The sequence below is a fragment of the Phocoena sinus genome, chromosome 5, assembly GCF_008692025.1.
Source record: "Phocoena sinus isolate mPhoSin1 chromosome 5, mPhoSin1.pri, whole genome shotgun sequence".
Lineage (NCBI taxonomy): Eukaryota > Metazoa > Chordata > Mammalia > Artiodactyla > Phocoenidae > Phocoena > Phocoena sinus.
In genome coordinates this window covers 107,620,779-107,646,041 of record NC_045767.1, presented here as the reverse complement: position 1 = coordinate 107,646,041, position 25,263 = coordinate 107,620,779, and the positions used below count along the sequence as shown (strand labels likewise).

The window sequence follows — 25,263 nt, the reverse complement described above, 5'->3', positions numbered from 1 at the left end:
TATGCATCTAACATGGTACGTGGCACATGGGAGCTCAATAAATGTTAGTTCCCTTTTCTGTCATCTAAGGATGATCTTTGCCTAGGGTGTACCTGGGGTTGTTTCATAATACATGTACTTTTTTAAAAAAAGAAAAAACTTTTGAATTAAGATGCTCTAAAAACTGGAGAGATAGGTAAATTGTTAATAAATGTTGTCTATATAATTGATTAAAAGGTAGGGATTGCTATGATAGCAATGTAGTACCACAATATAAATAAAGTATTGATTTTTTTTGGAGTGAATTAACTGAATTTATGAATGATTAGGAGCTTGATAGGATAAAAAAGAGAAAAGCAGTTTTGTGAAACCTTCCAAAATTGTGATATTGTCTATTTCTGAAGAAGTGACCCTTTAAAAGTTTCAGTAAGAAGTTACACGAATACGTTTGCTTGTAAACATTTAAATAATACAGAGCCTTATAAAGTAAAAAGTGTAAGTTATCCTTTTACACATATTGCTGGCTCCTCCCTCCCCGATCTCTCTCCACTTCCTAGACATAATTTATGGAACATGACTTTAGTGCCATTAATAACAACAAGAGAAATGTATTTGTGCTTTTTCTTTTCCATCAGTGATAAACTCACAATGCCAAACTGAGGGTCTTTGGGGGTAACTGGATATTTATGTATTCTGAGCTGCTCTCTCCACCTTGGGTTTTCTGTTTGCAAATCAATTATAATTTACCAAAGCCAAGATTAATTAATGGCATTTGTTAATGTTAGTAAAGCGTCTTAAAGAGTTGAGGGAAATGTACATTAGATCAAAATTTACCCTGGATCCTATATACTGAACACTCCTTAATCTTTTACGTGAAGAATGGGCATTCCAAAATGTATTTTTTAAATTGAAGTGTAGTTGATTTACAGTATTGTGTTAGTTTCAGGTGTACTCAAGACCTTTTATTAGGATGGATAGTGTTTAATGAATTGAGTTTTCAAAAAGATTTAGTTGCTCTGGAAATCTTCTCCCCGCTTGGGCATTTTTCATGCTTCCTCCCTAGGACTGCTCTGATACCTAGTCCTAACAGAGCTCTAAATTTCCAACTAAATGGGAGTTAGGCATGAGGGAGGCTGCCAGCTTCATGCCATGAAGAGGCAGAAGGTTAAATGCGGTTTCCTTAATACCTTCCTTCCTAATTTAACAATCAGAGGTGATTAAAAACTTAAATTAAAAAAAATTAAAAATGCAAAGCCTGTGGAAGACTAAGGGATCTTTCAAAGAAGCAGCTTAGCTGTCGAACCTCACGTGTTTTAAAGAACCCTGTTTCTTGCGTTGTCTGTGGGATATAATTCAGAGGAAAGAGGCTGTTAAGAGAGTGATGACTAAAACCCACCCCAGCGCTGCCCTGAGACTCCGAGGCACTCTCTCACCCCCAGATGATTAGCTGAGCGCGGAGACGAGACAGCCGGGGTCCTGCACTGCCTTCCCAGCCGCTGGGCCAGGCCCTCCCCCTCCCCCTGCAGGGTCACCGGAGTGACCGGGGTCTGAGTATCTGACTAGCTGTCACACTCCTGCTTGTTTACATTACCGGCTCAGCACACCCTCGGGCTCCTCTGGGAGCTGCCTTCAGCAGGTGCGCCCTGACAGTCCTCAGGGCTGCTTGGCGCCCTCCCCAGACCAGCGGAGGGAGCCACCCCCTGACCGCTGCCACTGCCGGGACAGACTGGCAGTGCTGGGCAGCCCAGCCCCACTCGGACGCAGGACCTACCCAGCAGTCCTAGGTAGAGGGCAGAGGATGGAGAAGAGGCCAAGGAGGAGGCACGGCCAACTGAGAGAGGGTTAGGAATGTGGCAGAAAAATGCTAATAAACGCATTGCTGTGCGTCACTGTGCGTTGCTAGGTCTGTGGGGTAACGTCTTGTGCTCATTCTTAGCATGAGGATGGGCGACACGCTGATCGAGTGCCCCATGTTCCAGGCCCCGGATGGGGCCAGAGGCGATCGAGTGCTCAGCCCAGTGCCTGGCACACAGAAGGTCAATAAATCACACCCATGGTGTGTGTGTGTGTGTGTGTGTGTGTGTGTGTGTGTGTGTGTGTGTGTGTGCGCACGCGTGTGTGTTTCATTTAATCCTCACAGTGACATTGTAAGCTATTCGTCATTTAACAGATGAGAAAACTGGGGCCCACACAGGTTAGATAGAGCTTATCTAGTGCCACGTGACTAATGGGCTGTCGAGGGCGGTGGGTTTGACCTGGTTTGTCTGACCCCAGAGCAGTTCCTTGGGCCGCACTCCACCACCGCCCTCTGAGGAAGGAAGGGCAAAGGTTCCCCAAACCCCACCTCACTTCAGGCCGGCCTTGCGTCACCTCCGCTCTCACGAAGTACTGGTGTGAGTGTCACTCATAATATGTCAACTTGTCAGCACACTGAACTGATGGGCGGAAACGGCCCAGCTGCCAGGCTAACCCCAGGTTAATTTGTTTTCAGACATTCTCTGCCCTTCACTGCAAAACTTTTATCTGGCACGTTTTTTGTCTTGCCTCAAATTCATGATGAAAACTCGCAGAGGGAGAGGGTAGACTCAGAAATAAAAGCATGCTCCCTGTCTGGGCCCTGAGAGGCTGCTTGAGAAGGAGCCCTTCTCTCTGTTGGCGCTGGCACCCCACTGCCACAGTCAGCATCAGGGATGCAGGGCTGGAGGTGGAACTGCTGTCTATGGCAGCAAGTTGAGTCGCCTCCCCTGATATTTTTATCGCCTCATTCTTACCTTGTTCGTTTACTCTCTGTTCCTGGGAGGAGGAAGCCCCAGTGTCTTCTGTTGGGTGGGTCTGCTGGTGGGAAACCCTGCTGTTTCAAGGCCATGTGAGTGGAATTAGAGGGGATGAAGGAGGCCTGCCCTTCGGAATGCGTGAGTCTTAAGGAGCACGCTGTTTGCTGTTAGGGCAGAAACCAGGCACAGCCGGGTCGTCATGAGAGTCCCTCGGCTCAGCCAAGAAAATGACGCCTAACAACGTTTGCTAAATGCTTCTTGATGATGATGAGAATGCAGAATAATTATAGGGTCTGCCCACCCTCTTTTTTACCTTCCTCTCTGTTCTGAAGGCACAGTAATCCCTCTTAATGAACATAAATCTCATTTTGAAATGGAATTAAGAGCTGTATACGTGGCATTTAAATCCAATACTATCTTTAGCATCACCATTCTCTTGAGCTCCATAAGCATTTTTCACTCATTATGTAAGTGAAGGCGATTAATCATTGCTCATTTACAGTTCGGCACATGTTTAATAGAAAATATCTACCAAGTGTACTTAGCACGACCTGTTCCTGTGCTTCAGACAGGAAACCGTGCTGTGATTCTCAGAAGTTTTGCCCATGCTACATATGTGGTCTTACATAAAGGCACAGCCCCGCTCCGCCCCTGCCCATATATGGTGAATCATTAGACTCTAGCTCAGGAGGGACCAGAATTCATCCTGTGGCTTTCTCAGTTCAGGAACTAGGCACTAGTTTGGGTTTAGCTAATGCAGAAGTTCCATCTGCCCTTAGATTGAGTAAGGTTGAAAATGGAAAATTAGTTCCATCTGCCCTTAAATTTAGTAAGGTTGAAAATGGAAAATTCAATTTGGGGCACGAAAGGTAGGGGAAATAATGCAATTCTATAAGTGGCTATTTTCTGCCCCCTGTGGGGAAAAATGTAGTCTTAAGGCCCAGACTTAATACCAGCGTGTCTGGGGGTGTGATTCTGCACTGTTACATTTTGACGCAGAGATTTCAGTTTGTGCATCTTTGCAAATACCCCTCCTCTGTGTTTTTAAACTGTTATTTCCTTTTTTTTTTTTTTTGCGGTACGCGGGCCTCTCACTGTTGTGGCCTGTCCCGTTGCTGAGCACAGGCTCGGGACGCGCAGGCTCAGCGGCCATGGCTCACGGGCCCAGCCGCTCCGCGGCATGTGGGATCCTCCCGGACCGGGCCATGAACCCGTGTCCCCTGCATCGGCAGGCGGATTCTCAACCACTGTGCCACTAGGGAAACCCTATTTCCTATTTTTCAAGAGGTTTAAAAATTAGGTTATTTTTATGGGCACCTAACATAATCCAGGGGGTGGAAGAGAGAAAGCTTTATAAAACATAACAAAGTGGTAAGTGCTTACTGGGAACAGTTAGCTTCAAAGACAGGCTATCAGCTTTATTTTAGAAGTCTTTTTTTTTAATTGAAGTATAGTGTGTGTGTATTTATTTATTTATTTATTTATTTATTTTCAGATTCTTTTCTTTTATAGCTTACTACAAACTCTAGCAGTCTTAAGGTGCTCCTGACCATAAAGTGCTGTTGTTGGAAGACTCTCCATTACAGTAGACAGAGATGTGTTTTTTGGGTTGGTCCTGTTTTCTCTGTGGGGAAGGCATACCTTGCTCTCTGATGCAGTTTGAGAACTTTCTCTTTGCCTGCATCCCTACTTGTTTAGCTGTTTGGCTATATTCCTACGTTGGAACTCTTTTTTTTTTTTCTTTTTCTTTACTACAGTTGAAGGAATATTTGTGTGTTTAATAACTTTTAGTATAACTTTTTACAGGAGTAAGTACATGCTTATTGTGGACATTTTAGGAAATAAAAATGAGCAGCAGATGAAAATGATAATGACTGTGGTGATTGCATCACCTAGTGCAGACGTCTGGTTTGTCTTGTTCCTATGTTTGTAGCGTGTGCGTGGAGGGTCGGGGCATAGTAGACACTTCTTTTCTTAATTTACAGAAGTGGGATCCACTGTACACACTCTTTATGTTACCTGATTTTTTTTCACAGGGGGAAATCTTGACACTGATCTTTCAATTGTTTAAGCCGTTTTCCTCTTTATCTTCCTGCTGGAGAGCCAGTGTGTACTCACCTCAACATCCAGTGATCCCTTCCTATAAAGCTACTAGATGTGAAGGAGGACTTGACCTCAGAAAGAAGATCTGTGTTAGACACCCTCCCCCAGTCTAAGTATCTTATATGCAAAATACTCAAAATAATAAGATTTTTTTCCTTTATGACTCAAAGGCTCTGCTATAGTGACTATCCAGTCTCTTCTTTCTTCTTCCAAACAGTGGTCTCCCTTCCAGATTATAACTTACAGAACGTTTTCATCCTTGGAACTGATCCTTTCCCTTTAGTAACCTCTCTGAGGATTCCGGTGGCTCCAGCTTTCTGGTTCATGTGGGATTGTTTATGCCCACATAAGTGACACAGCTGTCCTCTCCCTAATTTGCTCGTTTGCTCTTTTAAACAACAAAGTGGTAAGCTGTGATGATTCCCTTTTCTTAGGCTGACATTTTTATTAATTTGAATTTAGCACTGATATTCTTATTTTCCTAAAGGAATTCTAAGATGAAATTTGAAGTGATGTTCCATTTTAATCATTTGTCCTTTTTTTCTTGACCCCCTTTTCCATCTGTCTTTTAGATAAAGAAACTAAAGGCATTTAGTGGAGACGTGGCCAAGCTGTCCCTAGCAGACTCCTTTCTGCACTGCTTAATTCAGGTGCCAAAGTAAGGATCACCCATCACTGTTCTTTGCAGAGTAAGGTTTTAAAATCAACAACGTCAAGTTCTACACTGTAGCTGTACCTTTTGTCTTTCAGCTGTTCACTGCGGATTGAAGCCATGGTGCTAAAGAAAGAATTTTTGCCCTCTTGTTCTTCTCTATACACAGATATAACCATTCTAAGAACCGCTACAAAAGGTGAGTAAATACATGATGCTTTGTGTAATTTGATTTGATTAATTTTGGTAGCAGTTTATTTTTAAAAAACTGTTCAATTGAAAAATTAGATATGGAAAGTTCCATTTCTGATACGCCCTAAAAAGGGAAATGAGATGTTACCAGGGATGGTATTTAAAGTTTATTTCCATTTACTTTTCTGCCTCCCCCGGTTAATTAATTAACTGACCAATCAATCAATTAATTAGCATATTATCCTCCTGTAAAAGAAGGCTGCTTTCATCTCAAGCTTAGGAGTAAACCTTGTTGGTTGCAGCTTGCTTTTGTTCCTCTCCTAGATTAGCTTTCTGTGTATGTGTGTGGTGTGTGTGTGGTGTGTGTTTTGTGTGTGGTGTGTATAGTAGTGCGTGTATGGTATGTCCTTAGTGTGTGTATGGTGTGTGTTTAGTGCGTGTGGTGTGTGCATAGTGTATATATGGTTGTTTTGTGTCTGTGTTGTAGTATGTGGTGTGTATGTGGTGTGTGTGTGTGTGTGTAGTATGGTGTGTGTGTATGTGGTATATCTGTGTGTGTAGTATGTGGTGTGTGTGTAGTTGTGTCTGGTGTGTGTCGTATGTGGTGTACGTGTAGTGTGTATGTGTAGTTGTATGTGTCTGGTGTGTGTGTAGTATGTGGTGTGAGTGTAGTTGCATGTGGTGTGTGTAGTATGTGGTGTGTTTGTAGTTGTGTGTGTGGTGTGTGTGTAGTTGTGTCTGGTGTGTGTAGTACGTGGTGTACGTGTAGTGTGTGTGTGGTGTATGTGTAGTTGTATGTGTCTGGTGTGTGTGTAGTATGTGGGTGTCTGTGTGTGTAGTATGTGGTGTGTGTGTAGTTGTGTGTCTGGTGTGTGTGTAGTATGTGGGTGTCTGGTGTGTGTAGTATGTGGTGTGGGTGTGTGTAGTATGTGGTGTGTGTGTAGTTGTGGGTGTCTGTGTGTGTAGTATGTGGTGTGAGTGTAGTTGCATGTGGTGTGTGTAGTATGTGGTGTGTTTGTAGTTGTGTGTGTGTGGTGTGTGTGTAGTTGTGTGTCTGGTGTGTGTAGTATGTGGTGTACGTGTAGTGTGTATGTGGTGTATGTGTAGTTGTATGTGTCTGGTGTGTGTGTAGTATGTGGGTGTGTGTGTAGTTGTGTCTGGTGTGTGTAGTATGTGGTGTGCGTGTAGTGTGTATGTGGTGTATGTGTAGTTGTATGTGTCTGGTGTGTGTGTAGTATGTGGTGTGTGTGTAGTTGTGTGTGTCTGGTGTGTAATATGTGGTGCATGTGTAGTTGTGTGTATGTGGTGTGTGTGCTGTGTGTAGTTGTGTGTGTGTAGTATGTAGTGTGCGTGTAGTGTGTATGTGTAGTGTGTCTGGTGTGTGTGTAATATGTGGTGCATTGTAGTGTGTGTATGTGGTGTGTGTGTAGTTGTGTGTGTGTAGTATGTGGTGTGCGTGTAGTGTGTATGTGGTGTGTGTGTAGTTGTGTGTGTCTGGTGTGTGTGTAATATGTGGTGCATGTGTAGTTGTGTGTGTGTGCTGTGTGTCTGGTGTGTGTAGTATGTGGTGTACGTGTAGTGTGTATGTGTAGTTGTATGTGTCTGGTGTGTGTGTAGTATGTGGGTGTGTGTGTAGTATGTGGTGTGTGTGTAGTTGTGTTTGTAATATGTGGTGCATGTGTAGTTGTGTGTGTGTGGTGTGTGTGTAGTTGTGTCTGGTGTGTGTAGTATGTGGTGTGCGTGTAGTGTGTATGTGCTGTATGTGTAGTTGTATGTGTCTGGTGTGTGTGTAGTATGTGGGTGTCTGTGTGTAGTATGTGGTGTGTGTGTAGTGTGTGTCTGGTGTGTGTGTAATATGTGGTGCATGTGTAGTTGTGTGTATGTGGTGTGTGTGCTGTGTGTCTGGTGTCTGTAGTATGTGGTGTGCGTGTAGTGTGTATGTGGTGTATGTGTAGTTGTGTGTGTCTGGTGTGTGTGTAGTATGTGGTGTGCGTGTAGTGTGTATGTGGTGTGTGTGTAGTTGTGTGTGTCTGGTATGTGTGTGCACGGTGGTGCGTGCTCACAGCCTGGGCCCGGGGCCAGCTGCCTGTCTCCTCCAGCGCTCTGGCCTCTGTTGGTGGCTGGGACCCTGCTCTTCCGGAAGCACTCCTCCTTCCATCCTGACTCCTCCCCAGGCATCTCCTGTTCTTCTTCTACCAGCTTTCCTGATGTTTCTGCTCCAGTCGTGTCTTCTCCCACCCGCGTCCCCCACCTGCGTCCCCTCCAGACTCTAACACCTGGTGGGCTCATTACATTTGAGAGTGAACAACCTGGTAATTTTTGCTCGCCCCTTGGATAGCCTCCTCAGGTTGCTCTAGTGTCTCATTCCGTAGGGTTGGGAGCTTGCTTTCTGGCATGTACGGCACTGAGAATGCCGGCTCCAAGGCAAAGTCTCTGGTGCTCCCTGGCCCTCACAGTTTCCAGCATTCATCAGCTGGGATCTCCAGCCTGATTTCCTCCTGGTCACTTTCTGGGTTCCTAGTTATTGTGGTAGAACATTTATTCCAATTTGGTTTTCTTGTTTAGTTGCTCTGACTTGTATTAAGTTTTTCTCTTCAGCTCATCATATTTTCTTCATTTTAGAGAAGAGACTAAGAATTAAGAAGAATTTTCCTCTTTCAATATAGAGGCCTTTTAAAATTTCTTCCTGTGTCAAACCTAAAGCAGCAATTTTGAAAGAATTGTCTCTCCTGTTCAAGTAGAGATGGGAAAATATGTTTCATATTGAGTGATGCAAATTTGTGGGCACGGTAGAAACGTTTCTTATCTGGTTACTCTTCAAAACCTGGCCTTCTTAGATAACACAGTATAGGCAGTGATCCAAGTGTAATTTTTTGAAAGTAATACCAGACTTAATGGAGAATATTAACTTAACAGTATCATAGGTGACATTTTATTACCTACATATACAGTAATTTTAATAATTAAATTTTCTTTTTAGCTTTTCAAATACATTAGCAATTTTTAATACTGTTTATTTGCGTAGGTGTGCGTACAAAAGACTTCGTGTTTAACGAACTAGTTTACCAATGTATGACAATGATAAGTTCCTTGTTAAACCTTTAAGCCAATCCAAATGAAATGTAGAGTTTTGAATAAAATGGAAAGATTCTCTGGGTACCTGCCGCTAAGGGTTGGAGCTTTGCAAGTTATTTACCTGTCATCCCAGCCTGTTTATTTTTTATCTCCTCATAGCTCAGCAGCTAAGCAAAATGCCGCGCACTATTCGTTTTCATAGTCCGTAAATATAGTCTCAAAGGATATAAAGGAAACCATAAAGAAATAACTGCTGAGAGGAGATTATTCCTGTAACACAGTGTACTGCTTTTCCTAAGGCTTTTGTATTTTCCACTCCTTGAAAATTTTCATTATCAAAGTATGTGTGATACTTAAGTGTCATACATATTTGATTCCCGGTTGAACACTAGAATGTGCATCACCAGTAGCCAGTGGTACATTAGATATACCATGCAGTGTGCTCCTTTGTTTGTTTCAGTCTTTTATACGGTTTAGGGTCAGAGCTTGCTTCAGACACACCTGAACTTGGATGTGGTGGCTGTCTCGTGTGTGTTTAAGCTGAAGCTTTCTCTAAGGTACCGCGGTGTGTTCTTTCTGACAGAGCTGATGTCGTGTGAGGAACTACATTCGATATTACACTTGGTGCTGCAAGCAGGGAATATCATGAATGCAGTAAGTGAAGTTCAAAAACAAATTTTAATGTTGTATTTCCAACTTTATTTATCTGTCTAAAGGTGTATGTATATTTTTTCTTTCGATTTGTCTTCTTTAGGGAGGGTATGCTGGCAATGCAGTAGGATTTAAACTATCTTCTTTGCTCAAATTGGCAGACACAAAAGCAAATAAACCTGGGATGAATCTCCTGCACTTTGTTGCACAGGTATGTGGAAGTGATTGATACAGAGAGAGAATGTACGTGACCCACCCCCGCCCCCAAGGCAGTGAAGTTTTTCAGAGGTGTAAGGTGGCATCAGAGTCAGGAAAGGGCACCGTAGGTGCCAAGAAGGTTCTATTTGCGGATTCCTGAGTTGGGCTGCACCTGGGGTTACAGGCCTGGAGGGAAGTGGAGGGGTCGGGGGTGAGGCAGAGTGGTTGCTGGAGGGAAGTGGAGGGGTCGGGGGTGAGGCAGAGTGGTTGCTGAGGAATCTGGACTTCATGCTTTAGCCATGGGGAGCCAACAGAAGTTTATACACAGCACCATGGCCTGACCAGGTATGTTTTTGTCGCTAGGGAAATGTGGCAACGTGGAGGGTGTGTTAGAGTGGAGAGAGAATAGAAATAGGGGTACCTCTTGGTGGAAGTTGGCGCTCATTGTTTGGCGAGAGTTGAGAATCAGAGTAATGGCCACAGGGATGGAGAGCAGGGGCCTGGGTGTTGAAACATTTCTGAGTTGACCTGACTAGATTTTTGACCTGTTGTGTGTAAAGAGTGGAAGAGTCAGAGCAATGAGGGGATCACTTGCATATTTTCTTTGTGAACTGGGGGTTACAGGGCCTTGCCATTCACACAGGGTTTGGGGTCTGAACCCTGTCCATCAATTACATTTTTGACTGGGTCTGTGTGACACCCCAGTAACTAGTTATAAAGTCAGAGATGAGCCAAGGACAGTTCTCTCTTTGTTGTTAAATTATCTCAAATAGAGAATTGTGCTGGTTTGTTTTTCCCATTGAATCTCCTTGTTGTTTTGACAGTGATCACATAGATATAGCTTCACCTGGGAGGAAAGCTGTGTTGCAGCCTTGTTTCAAGCATGAGTTTCAGAATAGAACGGAGAGATTTTTTTTTTTCAATCTATTTATCCCATTCATTTCATCCTTGACTGCGTTGGGTCTTCACTGCTGCACGCAGGCCCTCTCCAGTTGCAGCGAGCGGGGGCCACTCCTCGCCGCGGTGTGCGGGCCTCCCACCGCAGCGGCCCCTCTCGCCGTGGAGCACGGGCTCTAGGCGCGTGGGCCTCAGCAGTCACGGCCCTCAGGCTCCAGAGTGCAGGCTCAGCAGCCGTGGCTCACGGGCCCAGTTGCTCCACGGCATGTGGGATCCTCCCGGACCAGGGCCCGAACCCACGTCCCCCGCATTGGCGGGCGGACTCTCAACCAGTGCGCCACCAGAGAAGCCCGAACGTGGAGACTTTGACTTGTCCTTTATTAGCTGTACTTCCTCAGACAAGTTACTTAAGCCTTAAGTTCCTCAATTTCTCCATCTAATGATGGGGGGTAGTGATACCTCAAAACTAGGTAATTGAGAAGGTGGAGGGAGATAATTCCAGAACGTGCTTATTAGCTCAGTGTTCCGAATATGGTAAGCTCTCCATAAACAATACACATTATTATGACTGCGTTCTTCAGAAGACAGAGGGCACATTGAACTTGGCACTAATTTGAAACCAGAAAATGTGTTCCACATCCCATGTGGCTTGCAGCATCTCCTGGCTGCCCTTTTAGATCCCCATACCCCGGTGCTTTGTGTAGCTTGGTCCCTGCCCACGTGGGGAAGTTCCCTGAGTTGGTAACTGCCCTCTTCAGACCTGCCTTCTTTGTACCCTCTGAACAGATGAAGGATCCAAACACCCCCATGGCCTGTGCACCTTCTGATTAAACTCAGTTTGCAAACTGGTCTAAGAGCTGCGAGTAGCTCGGTCAAGTAGAGGCGTACTCATAGGTATGGGTGGTATTTCAGCAGGATATATTGGATTCTCTTAAGAGCAATGAGCCCTGCTAAGCCGCCGCCTCCTTCCACTGAGTCTTCACGCACGTGAGTCGTGCTTCATGTCAGGATCAGTTGTTCTGGGAAGTTAAATGTTTCTTGAGAGTAGGAGAGTTCTGGTCAGTCTTACTAAGAATATCAGACTAAGAGTTCATGACTCAGTGAACTGCTTTGAATGTATCAAGCCTAAAAATGGGAACAGTGATTTTATGGTTCCTGTAAGCCCTGAAAAAATTTTCTCCGTATAGTGGACAAAATTCCAGTTTTATCCCTATATAGTGAGAGGAAATTCTGGTTTTGTTCCAGGAAGCCCAGAAGAAAGATGCCGTGCTTCTAAACTTCTCTGAAAAATTGCATCACGTTCAGGAGGCTGCGAGGTAAGCAAGGAGGAGAACTGTGAGAACGAGGTGTTTTGGTTTTTTTAACTACCTTCTTATGAAAACTGATGAATATTTTACAACTTCTGGACTCAGGTTTGAAATTTTAAAAGTTTTGTCTTGTTGACCTTTCAGACCTTCCTTTCATTTGGTTCCAGAGGTATGTGTGCATCTTTGGAATTTGGGGGGTTTGAAAAATTAATCTTTATTTTTAATCTAAAAAACTCCTATTGCAGTCTATTCTAATGAATCTCATCAGTGTAAAATATATATATATATATATATATATATATATATATATATATGGATTACGATATTCAAATACCTCCACACCCAAAAGATAGGACTCAAAGAGCACAGCCTGTTACCTTGGGAGTTGGTATATATCAGGCAAGCTTCCAGGGCCATACATCACTGATTCCTTTAGAATCTAACATGGTACGTTTATTTTCTATTGCATTAAAAGAAGTTGGAACCATACCAAGGGCTGTGAAAGGATTTTGTTTTAGTCACTCAACTTTGCAGAGAAAGTATCTACCAAACATAAAGCTGTATTTACACCACTGTTTAGGATCACTTCTGATCCTAATATAGATGTGTATTTAAACATAGCTGTAATCTGTGTATACATGCTATTTTGAATCCTGTGCTTTTAAATTTATAATACATATACATGCATCAGTGGTAAATGTTCAACGACCAGCTTTTTAGGGAGAAAAGTCCTGATTTGTAGCAACTGCTGATTTCCATGGCGTAAATACTGCTGCCATGGCTGATCTCAAGCTCCCAATGTGGCACTACTGACTGTGGAGCTGGGGAGAGATACCCACAGCCACAGCTGCGTCCCATGAGCTGGCTCCAGCACCTCACCTCACGTATCAACCCAGTGCATGTCATCTGCTTGTTATCTGAGGGACTCTATCCAGTTGGGACAGCTGTGAACCGTATGCATAAACACATGAACCAGAGCTTTCTAAGCCCCACCCCGCCACTGGCCCGCATCTCAGTGTTACTGACTGCAAACATCTAACCACAGATGACATGTCTTTCCCAAAGTGAGATTATCCGTCCAACGGTGTAAGCAGTTCATAGTTCGTATTTACAGATCACCAGAGTGTTCTCCCCAAAGAACGAGCATTTTCAAAGATGCAAACTGTTTTGCTTTCTGAATTACTGACAGAAATTTGTGTGGGAATATTTTTTCCGCTTCCTAGTATGGAAATGTTTCTAAGAGATACATAGAGAAATAACCGTTCCATTTCTGGTCAGAGTTAGATGGGGAAAGTTAGCTAGATATTGTCTTAGAAAAAACTTATTTAGTAAGGTTATTTATTTGAAATGGAAAGTGAAGTACAAACAGGTCATAGGTGGGTGCCAGTGACCAGTGAAGGTGGAAAACTTTTTTTTTTTTTGCGGGACGTGGGCCTCTCACTGTTGTGGCCTCTCCCACTGCCGGAGCACAGGCTCCAGACGCGCAGGCTTAGCGGCCATGGCTCACGGGCCAAGCCGCTCTGTGGCATGTGGGATCTTCCCGGACCGGGGCACAAACCCGTGTCCCCTGCATCAGCAGGCAGACTCTCAACCACTGCGCCACCAGGGAAGCCCTATTTTTTTAATAAATTTATTTATTTTATTTATTTATTTTATCTTTGGCTGCGTTGGGTCTTCGTTGCTGTGCGTGGGCTTTCTCTAGTTGCGGCGAGCAGGGGCTACTCTTGGTTGCGGTGCGTGGGCTTTTCCTAGTGGTGTCTTCTCTTGTTGCAGAGCACTGGCTGTAGGCACACGGGCTTCAGTAGTTGTGGCATGTGGGCCCTGTAGTTTTGGCTCACGGGCTCTAGAACACAGGCTCAGCAGTTGTGGCGCATGGGCTTAGATGCTCTGCAGCACGTGGGATCTTCCCAGACCAGGGCTCGAACCCGTGTCCCCTGAGTTGGCAGGTGGATTCTTAACCACTGCACCACCAGGGAAGCCCCTGAAGGTGGAAAACTATTGCATAAAAAAAAAAGTTAGAATTGATCATGGAAGCATGAAAGCATCTTGATTTATGAATTTGCTAATTGAATTCCACCTGGATTTAGGTTTCATCTATTTCCTTTACCAGGCGAGAGAAACATCATTCATGCTCTATTAATCTGGGTGTGACATATGTAACAAAAGCCTTGCCATCAATTCCACCATTTCTCCGCAGAACTGTTAGCTGTGTGTCAGTTCTCTCTAAGACACAGAGTGCTGACTCTGGTTGCCTGTGGCGAGCAACATGCAGTCTGTGTAGTGTCTCCGTATCACCCTTAATAGCCCGTTTATCAGCATGCTCTGCCTTGCTTTTCATGGGTTAGAGCTTTTGTATTTTTGCGTTTCATGGCCAGAGGAAAGTATAAGTATCTGAGTCCTGCTGAATTCTAATGCTGATGGCATAAAGATGTTCAGACCTAGTTTATGAAAAGCTTCACAATTCCCATGCTTTCGGTTATCTCACCAGCAAGAACAGAATTACAGCCTGGTCTTTGAACCAGTGTGTGTCTTTAGGAAGGAATCGCTTCTTAAGGAAACATAGGAGGAAACTCTAGATACAGAGGTCGGTAAACAATCACGGTAGCTCTCCCCTTCTGTTTCCAGGGTCTTGTTCGATGTACCTGCGTGACACCTGGCCTCCTGTGCCAGGTACCCACTCTCCCCTTTCTTCTTTCAGATTATCTCTGGATAACACAGAGGCAGAGCTGCACTCACTCTTTGTCAGGACAAGATCTCTAAAGGAGAACGTCCAGCGGGATGGTGAGCTCTGTCAGCAGATGGAAGATTTCCTTCAGGTGTGTGTATGATTCGAGTCAGTCCCCCTGATCTCATCTTCAGCGGCCCCTCAAGGCTGGTTACCCTTGCAGGGCTGTTTGTGGAAGCAGCAGGTTCCCATGCATACTTTTTCCCCCCAAGTCGGTAAGAGGAAGTTTGTATTTCAGTGCCCAGCCAGGCTATCGAATATGGTCTAACCCTGAGGCTTTGGTTAGGGACAGGGTCTCTGTTTGTCTCTGCTCTGTCTGCATGATGGCACCGGCCTGGGAGTGAACTGGGATCCCTTATGCTTACACGTGGCAGCTTCTGTCTGGCAACTTTAGAAGGTTTTGCTTCTGAAGCACGGTTCGGGAGTTCCCGTCTCCCACTCGCACTTTTGGACACCAGTAGGAAGTTCCGCGGAGATCGTCAAAGACGCCTGAGCACCTGGGCTGTTGTTCCTTCAGTTGTTTGTGTGGCAGAAACAAGCTCCGTTTTGGCATGTTTTATAGGGAGGGCAGGAGAACACACCAGAGTCGGTGCCTCTCACCACCCCAAATGCACCAGCCCCATGGGGTGTGGCAGGAGCTGTTCAGAATAACATCAACAAAACCCAGCAGAGAGAACATGTTTGTGACAGCTCACTGTGACTCACTAATCACAGTCTGACATACTTCTTTTATCTTCCTTATTTTGTAAAAAAAAAGGTGGTGCCTTTTCATGCTTTCAGTCTTCAGTGAAATGGTGTGCTGCCTTCAGTGTCAGGGCTTCGAGGCTCATGAGCTGGAATCAATGAGGCAGGGCTGCCCTGGGCGGTGGAAAGGGACCAGTGCTTTTGAGGGTTGGACCAACCTCAGCCTCCCCTCATTTCCTTGTAATGAAGTCACATCAAATGCTGTGAGCTGCAGCTCCCGTCAGTGAACGTTTGATTTTGTTTGGCTCTGCTGGGAGTTTGTTTTTATTATTAAACACACGTTCTGTATTTTCTTTCATATGTCACTAAACTCTAATTTTCCCTTAAAAGTGCACAGATTTTCTTCTCAAAGTGAGACGACAAAGCAAACACCACCACAGAATCATCTAACAGTAGCTAGGAAAACGCTCAGCAGTAAAGACAAATGGAACAAATCCAGAAATTCAACGGGAAGGCCTGTCACACATTGGGAGAAGGATTCTGGAGGTCTCATTTCTCAGTTCTTATATTAAATGTTAATCTCTTATGCTAAATAGTAGCACAGAAAGGCTTATGATGCAAATCCACACCCCCGGACTGTTCTTCAGAAGCAACCTTGTTTTCACTCTAAACTCGTCCTCCTGGTAGTCATCTTTATCTCTCTACGTAAACTGTTCCACACAGCTATTTATTTTTCTTTTTTAAGTTCACTGTCTTTTTAAATACAATTTATTTTTATTTTTTATTTTTTTTGCGGTACGCGGGCCTCTCACTGTTGTGGCCTCTCCCGTTGCGGAGCACGGGCTCCGGACGCGCAGGCTCAGAGGCCATGGCTCACCTGCTCTGCGGCGTGTAGGATCCTCCCGGACCGGGGCACAAACCCGTATCCCCTGCATCGGCAGGCGGACTCCCAACCACTGCGCCACCAGGGAAGCCCGGAAATACAATCTTTTAAGTTAGGTTACGGTCCGGCCACGAAGGGGTCTGAATGCCAGTCTGAAAACTTTGCTCTCTAAGCTATGGTGAACCATTTTTGAGCAGAAAAATGACAGGAACATAGTTTTGCAGATCTGTTTCAGTGTTTTGACCCTTTGGGTGAGAGGTACCAAGTGTACTGGTGTGGAACTTTGGTCCACAGCTGACAAGTTTGAGCTGGAAAGTTGAGATTGCTGCGACAACTGCCAATCTGTCATTCACGCTTTGCCAGCGTTGCTCTGGGCTTTTTCATCTGTGGCCTTAACCATGAGGAAAGGGTTCAGCAACTAGCTCTTGGCAAACAACTCTGAGCGTGGCGGCTTTTCAGGCCCTATTCAGAATGTTTCACTTTCCCAAGTCCTAAGGGGACTGCAAGCGCTCAGGCACTCTCCCTGTCCCCCACAAGATCTGCGATGAGACATCTCAGGTGGAGTAAGCTCCCGTGAAGATTCTTGTCAAAGTCCTGTTTTTCTGCAGTTGAGCTGTTCTTGGCTGGAATCCACCTTTCGCCCTGTGTGAGAATGACAGGCAAAGATTTAGCCTTCCATTAATACCCTTCTCTCCTCGAAGAAAAATTCAGCGTGAACGCACGCACTGCCTCAGGTTACTGACTCAGATGGTTACTTTCTCTGGCATTTGGTTTCCTAAATAGTTTTGGTTTCCTGCTACCTCTCGAATGTGCTTAGTGGAAGAAAAGGGTTTTGAAGGGGGTTAGTGTGTGGGTAGGTGGGAGGGGATGCGTCTTCTCGGAATTTCTCCTGAGACTCTCTTTAGTGTTCAAGCAGTGAGCCCATCCGCCAGGTGGGCAGCCCGCAACTTCACTATTTCCCACGCCCAGCCCTCCACCCAAGGAGAATTTTCTCAAATAGAAGTGTGATTTCATAAAGGAATATACCTTCTTCATATAAGCCTTGTTATCCAGTGAAAGAGAAAGCACCGTCAGGCTTCAGTGTGACCCCAAATGCCGTCTCCCCGGGGCTACGTCTCCTCTACCTGCTGCTTCCTCACCTCAGCTCAACAGGAAATGTCACTGAGCTGCCGTCGGGGACATTTGCTTGTGCCTTTGGCCCTGGGGAATCCCCATCCTGAAGGGGCTGGGGCTCAGCAGAGGAGAGCGGGCTACCTTTGGCCACACCGCATTGCTGCGGTACTTGAGCCTATATGGGCCTTGGAGACGTTGCCCTAGAAGAATTAGGAAAAAAACAGAGAGTCCAAGAGGATTGATTTGTATAGGGCAGTAGTTCCAAGCCATGGGTACCCATCAAAACCTCCTGGGAGTTTTAATAAAGTAATGGCAGGTCCACCCCAAATCTACTAAATGGCTTGGGGGGGAGGGGTGCAAGCGTGGGCCATAGACAGAGCTGACTCGGATAAGAAGCCCTGGCTGGGCATTTATCCCTGCGGGGGTGACACTGACACTGACACTGACCTTGGGGGTAGGTTTAAACCCCTCTCAATGGGGCAGACCTCTGAATAAGACAACTGGTCAATATAAGTGACTTTCGGGACCCTGAAGTAGACCCTTGGCCCAGTATAAGCCTCAGTCATGAGAGAAGGAAGAACAGATACAGACAGATGCAGGGTTTTCCTTAACAACACCAACTGCACCCCTGTGCCGTGTGTCCAGTGACGTTACAGGGGAACATTTGGTCGGTGGCATCCTCCAGCTTAAAGCTCCTCCATCTCCTGTGGCTCTCAGGCCTTGCGTAGGGGTTGCCCTCGCTTCCCCAAGGTGTTGTTTGGGGTGAATTACTCTCCTGTCGGCTCTGAGGGACGTGCAGTGAGACCTGAAACTGAACCCCAGGCACGAGGCAGCAGGCCGAGCGCTCACCTCAGCGTGTGCTGTTTGTCCCCTTCCCCGCAGTTTGCCCTGGGAAAGCTGGCAGAGCTGGAGCGCTGGAAGCAAAAGCTCCAGGACGAGGCCCACACCCTCATCGACTTTTTCTGTGAAGACAAAGACACCGTGAAACTGGACGAGTGCCTTCAGATATTCAGAGACTTCTGTGTCAAATTCAACAAAGCAGTGAAGGTACGGCTCTGTGTGTTCCTCTTCCCAGCCAGCCCTCTGCCTGTGGTGGAAAGGTGCTTTAGCAGCTCCGGGGCATCAGGAAGGTCTGGCCCAGGCGGTGTTGCCCGGCTGTCACTTGTGATTCCGGGGAAGGGCTCTGCCGTCTCAGCCCCGAGCCTTTCCCTGTGGGCAGGAGTCTGTTGTTTGGCTGCCTTTGCTACTTAGCTGCTCATTCCTACGCTCGCTCTGATGCCCTAAAAGCATTTTGTTAGATTTTTTTAGGATGGCAGTCACGATATTAAGGTGCTCTTTGAAGATCCTCCCCCCTTCCCAGGAGACACTTTCCTCTTTGTCGCAGCGGGATGATGGGAAGGTCCTCACTCCCCTGTTTTAAGCTCCATAGCTATTGCCAGGGGTTGGCATCTGGGGAACCAGGCTGTCCTCGGCCAGAGTGGGCTCCAAAGTGCCCTGATAGTGAGGGAGTCTGCTGCTGTCTGAACATGACTGCTGCTTTCTTGCCCTTCAGCCTCCGGGTCCAATAATCTCTGAGTTCATGCAGAAGCCACAAAACTCTTTGGGTTGCTTGGCTTTTTGTGTGTGTGTGTGGTACGCAGGCCTCTCACTGTTGTGGCCTCCCCCGTTGCAGAGCACAGGCTCCGGACGCGCAGGCTCAGCGGCCATGGCTCACGGGCCCAGCCGCTCCGCGGCATGTGGGATCTTCCCAGACCGGGGCACGAACCCGTGTCCCCTGCATCGGCAGGCGGACTCTCAACCACTGTGCCACCAGGGAAGCCTGGGTTGCTTGGCTTTGCAAATAAAACTTTCATCTGTCAATTAAAAGCAAAATAACATCCCATCACTTCAGGTGCTGATAAGGAACCAAGTACTCGTGGGTCACCTCTTTCCCTATATTTTAAGTACAGATGTGTCCTTAGCTGAATTTCTCTGAGGGGTTGCTCAGACATCTCCCCAGCCCTAAGTGATTAGCTAGAGTTCTCAAGCTGCCTTTCTCTGTCCAGTGAAGAGGAGGCTGAGCCTGTGGCCACGTTTCCTCTCCCCTGTCCAAGCAGTGAGGTCAGCAGGTGGAGGCGCTGGTGGGCGGTAGCCGCCAAATTGGCTCTTTCCGAGGCCCTCGCTCCCAGTCAGAATTCTCCAGGCCCATGAGGCCACCTGTATGATGCTCTCAGCCCCGCTGTCCTGAGAGCCAGGAGCTGGCCCCATGCCCTCCCACAGGCAGCCTTGAAAGGAGAAGACCCGGGACCTTGGGGAGCCCGAGGGCAGAGCTGCAGGAGGAGCCCAGAATTTCCGGTCAGAGCCAGAGCCTCTCAGAAACTTGGAAGGGAAAGTCCACTGTCTGAGGAAATTGATTTTCAAGTAAAAAGCGCCAATGATAGCAGATTTGGGTGCGACATCTGCACGTTTACGTGACACGAGTATATATAAGGACAGTAAAGCGTGCTTTGGTGTGTGCATTTGTTCCGGTTCGGTTTGTGGCGGGAGGGCTGGCTCCTTGGAGCAGGGAGAAAGGTAGAAAGATTTCTAAAGCAAATCCTTCCTCTCCGATTGTGGGAAGTGGGTGGGGCACAAGGGACAGAGCCTCGGTGGCATTTCTGGTGTTTCTTTACCAGGGAGCATTCAGAGAACACAGATTGAAAGGCGTCTCTTAATGTCCTGAGTCTACATTTATGCATCCAAGTCATTGTTAAGTAGGATGTGTGCACATGAGTGTGTGTGTGTGTAGATGTTTCCATGCAACACAGGTTCTTTTAACACCCGTTGTATTTTTCTCTCTGCTCTTGCCTGAATAGCACTTTCCTGGAAGTCCTTTCTGTCTTGCCCTGCTTAGAAACCAAGTTGGGTTTCCTCCGAGTTGAGGTCTCGGGCATGTGTGGAATCACAGCCCGCACTGAGGGCACGATGCCTTGACTGGAAGTTGGGCCCAGGGGATCTGATGACAACTTTAGGCAGATGGTTGGGGCCAGGCCTAGTGTGCACGCCCGGCCACGCCCACGTTGCTTGCAGAGAACAGAGGCCTCCAGCCCTCCAGGCACACAAGCACTGCAAACACACATTCGCGTGCAAACACAGGCCGTCTCCCTCGGTGAAACAAATGACCCAGGTCTCTCCTCCAGCCTGTGTCTCTCAGTGGGGTCTTAGGGTAGCTGTCTCTGGAATTGCACTTGGGTCCCACGTGTCTCATGCCTCTTCTGGCTTCTCTCCGTCCCTCCTTCAGGACAACCACGACCGCGAGGTGCAGGAGCTGAGGCGCCTGCAGCGGCTGAAGGAGCTGGAGCAGAAACGGCATTTCTGGGCGGCTGGGGAGCTTGGATTCAGCCGGAGCAGCAGTGAGAATGACGTGGAACTGTTGACTAAGAGGGGCGTAGAGGACCTGCTGCCTTTCCTGCACTCCAGGCCCATCAGCCTCTCCTACCGCCCCCCCAACACCCGCCGCTCCCGCCTCTCCCTGGGCATCGTGGCCGACCGGGAGCTGCTGACCTTCCTGGAGAGCTCCACTGGCAGCCCCGAGGAGCTCAAGTTCCACAGCTTGCCCCGGAGCTGCCCCTGGCAGGCCCCGGCCAGCGGAGCCCAGACGGAGCCTGGAGGACAGAGGGACCAGGGCTCCAGCCCAGCACACAGACCTCCGGCCTCGGAGGCCCAGGAGGAAAACCCCCACCCCACCTCCGCTTGGCCGAGGCAGCCCCCGGTGCCCCGGCCTGAGGAACCCGCCCCCGCCTTACCCCGGGTTCGGCGCAATGGGGTCAGCATCCTCCGAAAGAGGAACAGCGAGCCCGTGGGCCTGGGTTCCGTGCGGTCCCCTCCACTTCCGCCGTTGGCTCTAGGGATTAGGGAGCATGAGCTGGTGACGGGTCTGGCCCAGTTCGACCTCCAGGCTGCCAAGGGCCTGGAGGAGCTGGCCCCGCTGACCGTAAATGACTTCAGCCCAATGGAGCTGGCGTCCGTGGGGGATGAGAGCCCGCAGTCCCTGGGCGCCAGCAACGGCAGCCCGACGCCCGTGGGCAGAGGTGCCCAGGGGGGTCCCAGCCCGGCCCCGGGGGATGGCAGCGCTGCCCCGGATGAGCCCATCAGCGCGGCTCCAGTATCTGAGGGCAGCAGCGACCCCGAGAACCAAGATCCTGGGTCTCTGTTCTACATCTCGGACACCACCGACTCCTCGCTGACCCTGGACTGCTCGGAGGGAACCGACTCCAGACCCGAAGGGGGGGACCCGGGGGAGGGGGGCGACGGGGAGGGCTCCGTGTCCTCCAGGGCTGGGGAGACGGGCGGCAGCCAGGTCTCCTCAAACCCTGCCAGCCACCCGCCTGCGGAGCCTCCCATTGCCGCCTCCGCCTCCGCCTCCCCCTCCGGCCGCTCCCTCTCAGGGAAGAGCGAGCCGGACTGCAAGGGGGACCTGCCCAAGGACGGGCCGGCCAGAGGGAGGGAGGTGATGGCCCCGAAGAGGAACCCCCTCAAAGAGGCGTCGACGGGGGCGTCCAGGGCTGGGCCTGCCCGGCGGGGCGCGGCAGCGGCGGGGCCGGTGCGGACGCTGACGGGCTGGGAGAGCGAGAGCATGCGCAAGGTCGTGCCCATCTCGCGCGCCGGCCGCGTCCCCCCACCCGGCAAGCGCCCCCCTCGCGAGGGCCCCGTCGGCGCTAACCCGCCGGCGCCGCTGGCGCGCCGCAGCTCGGTGCTGGGGACCCCGAACGCGTCGCCCGGGAGGCCTTCGACGGCGGTCCGGCCCGGGAGGGAGCCCCCAGCGCCGCCCAGGAGCTCCTTCAGGAAGCCCAGCGCCAAGCCCCTGCGTAATGTCCCACGGCAGAAGCCCGAGGAGAACAAGATATGCCGCTCCGGCCCCCAGGGCCCCGACAGCCACAAGGAGCCGCCCCGCGCCCCGCCGGCCCCCAGCGCGCCCCGCGGCCCGGCCCCGGTCCCCAGCTTCGCCCGCAACACGGTCGCCTCCTCGTCTCGGTGCCAGAGGACCGACTCCCCGCCTGTGGCCAGATCCCCGGGCCTCACCCGGACCGTGTCGCAGCGGCAGCTGAAGGTGAAGGGTGGCCCCGAGGACGCCGCCCCCAAGGACAGCGGCGCCCTGCGGCGGACCGGCAGCGCCCGCGCCCCCCGGAAGGGGCCCGAGTCAGCCGAGGGCCCCGGAGACAGCGCCCAGGCCCCGCCGAAGGGCCGCGGGGCCGGGGAAAGGGCCTCCTTCCGGCTGAAGGACGCCTGTCGGGGGGCGCTGGGGAAGGGGCTCCATCCCTTGTGGAAGTGAGAGGCGTCCGCGCTCCCCGCTCGCCTCATGGGGTTCGGGTGGTGAGGACTGATTTCTGCGAAAGGCCGACCCCGAATGTCTATTCCACATAAAGTCCGCCGGGGCCACCTGCCAGTGCTCCTGTCACCGAAGGTGCAGCCGTGGGGCCCGCCCGCCATGCCGCGCTGACTCTGGCTGGATGGACGGATGGACGTCCTGCTGCCATGGGCAGGCATCTCCACCCGCGCGCCGGAGGTGGACCAAGCGGACCCCGTCTCCCAAACAGACCACAGAGACCCGTGAACGACTCAGACGAGGAAAATGACTTTCCTATGTAACAAGTAAAAGAAGATTTGGGGCCAGTTTTTATGTATCAGTGACTTATTTTTTAATATAAAAATTAAACGTTGTTTTAGTTGGTTCCTTTCACGGAGTGAAATGCGGCCCGGGGGGAAATGGTGAAGATGTTTTTATCTTCCTGTGTTCCCTGGCCTCAGGGTTCCACCTGCCCACCCCGTGCATAGCTGGCAACTGGACTTCCGCAATACCTTGGGTGTTCTGTGGTTGGCTCCGTCTTCCTGAAGACTTTCTTCTTTGCTCGCCTCACCCTGCTGACTTTGGTGAGGGTTTGGGTGTGGACAGGAGGGAAAGTGAGACTGGTGGACGGAAATCGGATGCTCCTGTGTGTTGGGGCAGGCACCGTGGGCAGTGGGGCAAGTCTCCCCTGCAGATGGGTGGCAGCCCCTGGGAGAATGCTGAAGCTTCCAGAGTTTAGAGGTGCCATATTTTGATGGAAGGTCATCAGGGACTGTTCAGCTGAGCACATCTTTCCCATTGTCTTTTCTCATTTGAGTATCTGTTGTAAAACTGAGTGAAGGCTGCTATGACTTGTGTTCGCTCTAGTTACAGGGAAGAAAAAACCCTTCAGTCTCCCACTCTTTCCTTTACTAATGTGACCTGGAGCCTGGAGAGAAGCTCTCTCCTCTCACCTCTCTCCCTTTCTCTCTCTCTCTCTCTCTCTCTCTCTCTCTCTCTCTCTCTCTCTCTCTCGATACTTTTTAATGTTGCTGTCTGTTCTTTGGTACAGTGGTTTTAAATCCTGAGAAAAACCAGATCAAGTTTTTAAAAACAGACCCAAAAAATTGCTTTAAGAAGATTTTATATTATCAGGAAATTTTTGGAAAAAAAGGCTTCATTCAAAAGAAAGAGGAAAACATGTACTATTTCTACTCAGTGCCAGTTCACTATTTCCCTCTGACTAATTGGGAAATGGGGGAATTCTTGAAACTTTTTTGTTATTTAAAAATTGCCCCCCACCTTTTTTTCACTTTTGATCACTTGTTAGTGAAACTTTGTTTTAGATCTGACAGTGGTAGGTGGATTTCGGCAAATATAATGTATTTGTGATGAATCCATATGGTCGATGTTACAGTCTCCCTCCTGTAGAATGTTGCCTTCCATTCAAATTAATTGGAAACTCTGAGCTTCCATAAGTCAGCTAAATTGAAAAGGTAAACTTCATGGTTGAAGAAGTAAGGCACTTGACCACAAAACCTCTTGTAAAAGCAGCCCTCAGTGCGTATTTCCAGTGCTCACAAAGATGAATCCTGAGCCATTTTTCACCATCTCAAAAAGCCTTAAAAATCATGTATTTAACCATGCAGACAAAAATGTTCAAACCATAGGGCCTGTGAAAGAGATCAAAAGTTTGTGGATTTGTGGGTAGTGCCAGGGTTGGGACCCCTTGGCGGGACCCTAGAAACTGGGGTCAGAGTCCCTGTTCCATCACTGATGCTGTGTGGTTTTGGCAAGTCACTCCCTCTTCTTAATCCTTTGTTTCCCAGTCTGCAGAAGTAGGGGCATGGCCTCGATCATGGTCTTCAAGCGTCCTTCAAACTCCAAGAGTCCAAGTCATCATGAACAACCAAGGACCCATGTCTGCCCTGGGATCAGCTTCCAGAACTAACCCCCAGCATCTCTACAGCAGAGGTGTCACATAAAGGGCCACTCAGAAGAAAGCACCTTCAGAATGAGTTGTTGCTTTGATATCTAATAAGCTGAGTTTCCTGAGAAGTGGTGTTTCGCTTAGCCCTATGGACAGCTTGTATGCATCTGTGTGAACAGGTGATCATTCTATTACCTTTTATTGGTAGTAAGCTTGGAAAAATAATTTAAATATATAATGCAGAACTGTAAATAAGTTTCTATATAAATTTAAGATAAACTGAATGTATTTAAAGGGCCATTTGTATGTTCTTTTATGTAATGTGTAGTTTAATAAAGTTCCTGTTTATGGGATTTGTGTTTTCTCCTTGGCTGCTTCTGTGGATATGTGTGCTGTGTGATCCCAGTAAGAGAGTGTGTCATTTCCTGCACAGAGAGAAGGCGGGTTGCAGGAGGTGCCAGAGGGCTGGGATACAGCAGTCCTATCTTCAAAGGGCTCGAGAGCCGAAATTCAGCTGTTGATGTGTATCTTCTTGGTAGCACAGAACCTGCATTTAACTGAAGGCCCAGGGAGTGGGCCTTGCGCCAGACCTGGGATGTGGGCATGCATCTGACACGTGGGCCATCCATGGAATGCTCAACACCTCATACACGCTTACATTATTCCATGTTGTGGACCAAGCTTTGTGTAATCTCCATGGGGCCAGCAAGTCTGGATCTGCTCCTGTGTGTTCTCATGTGTTTTGGCTCAGGACACTGTTGGGAAATAGCAGCTCACCTCTGTGGCTGCCTCAGGAATAAGAGAGGGAGGGAGGTG

The 25,263-nt window shown here is 48.5% G+C and overlaps 1 protein-coding gene across 4 annotated transcripts in view; it reads left to right on the top strand.

Moving 5' to 3' along the window:
* FHDC1 (FH2 domain containing 1) overlaps nt 1-24,800 on the top strand; it is a 42,826-nt gene extending 18,026 nt beyond the window's left edge. For all 4 annotated transcript variants that reach the window (XM_032633510.1, XM_032633507.1, XM_032633508.1 and 1 more), the window contains 8 exons: nt 5,429-5,514; nt 5,607-5,707; nt 9,359-9,429; nt 9,530-9,637; nt 11,767-11,837; nt 14,527-14,644; nt 18,116-18,280; nt 20,493-24,800. In XM_032633510.1, the coding sequence (XP_032489401.1) occupies nt 5,429-5,514; nt 5,607-5,707; nt 9,359-9,429; nt 9,530-9,637; nt 11,767-11,837; nt 14,527-14,644; nt 18,116-18,280; nt 20,493-22,523 (2,751 nt within the window). In that variant the 3' untranslated portion in view covers nt 22,524-24,800. The remainder of the gene's footprint in view (nt 1-5,428; nt 5,515-5,606; nt 5,708-9,358; nt 9,430-9,529; nt 9,638-11,766; nt 11,838-14,526; nt 14,645-18,115; nt 18,281-20,492) is intronic.
* Nucleotides 24,801-25,263: the final 463 nt, after the last annotated feature.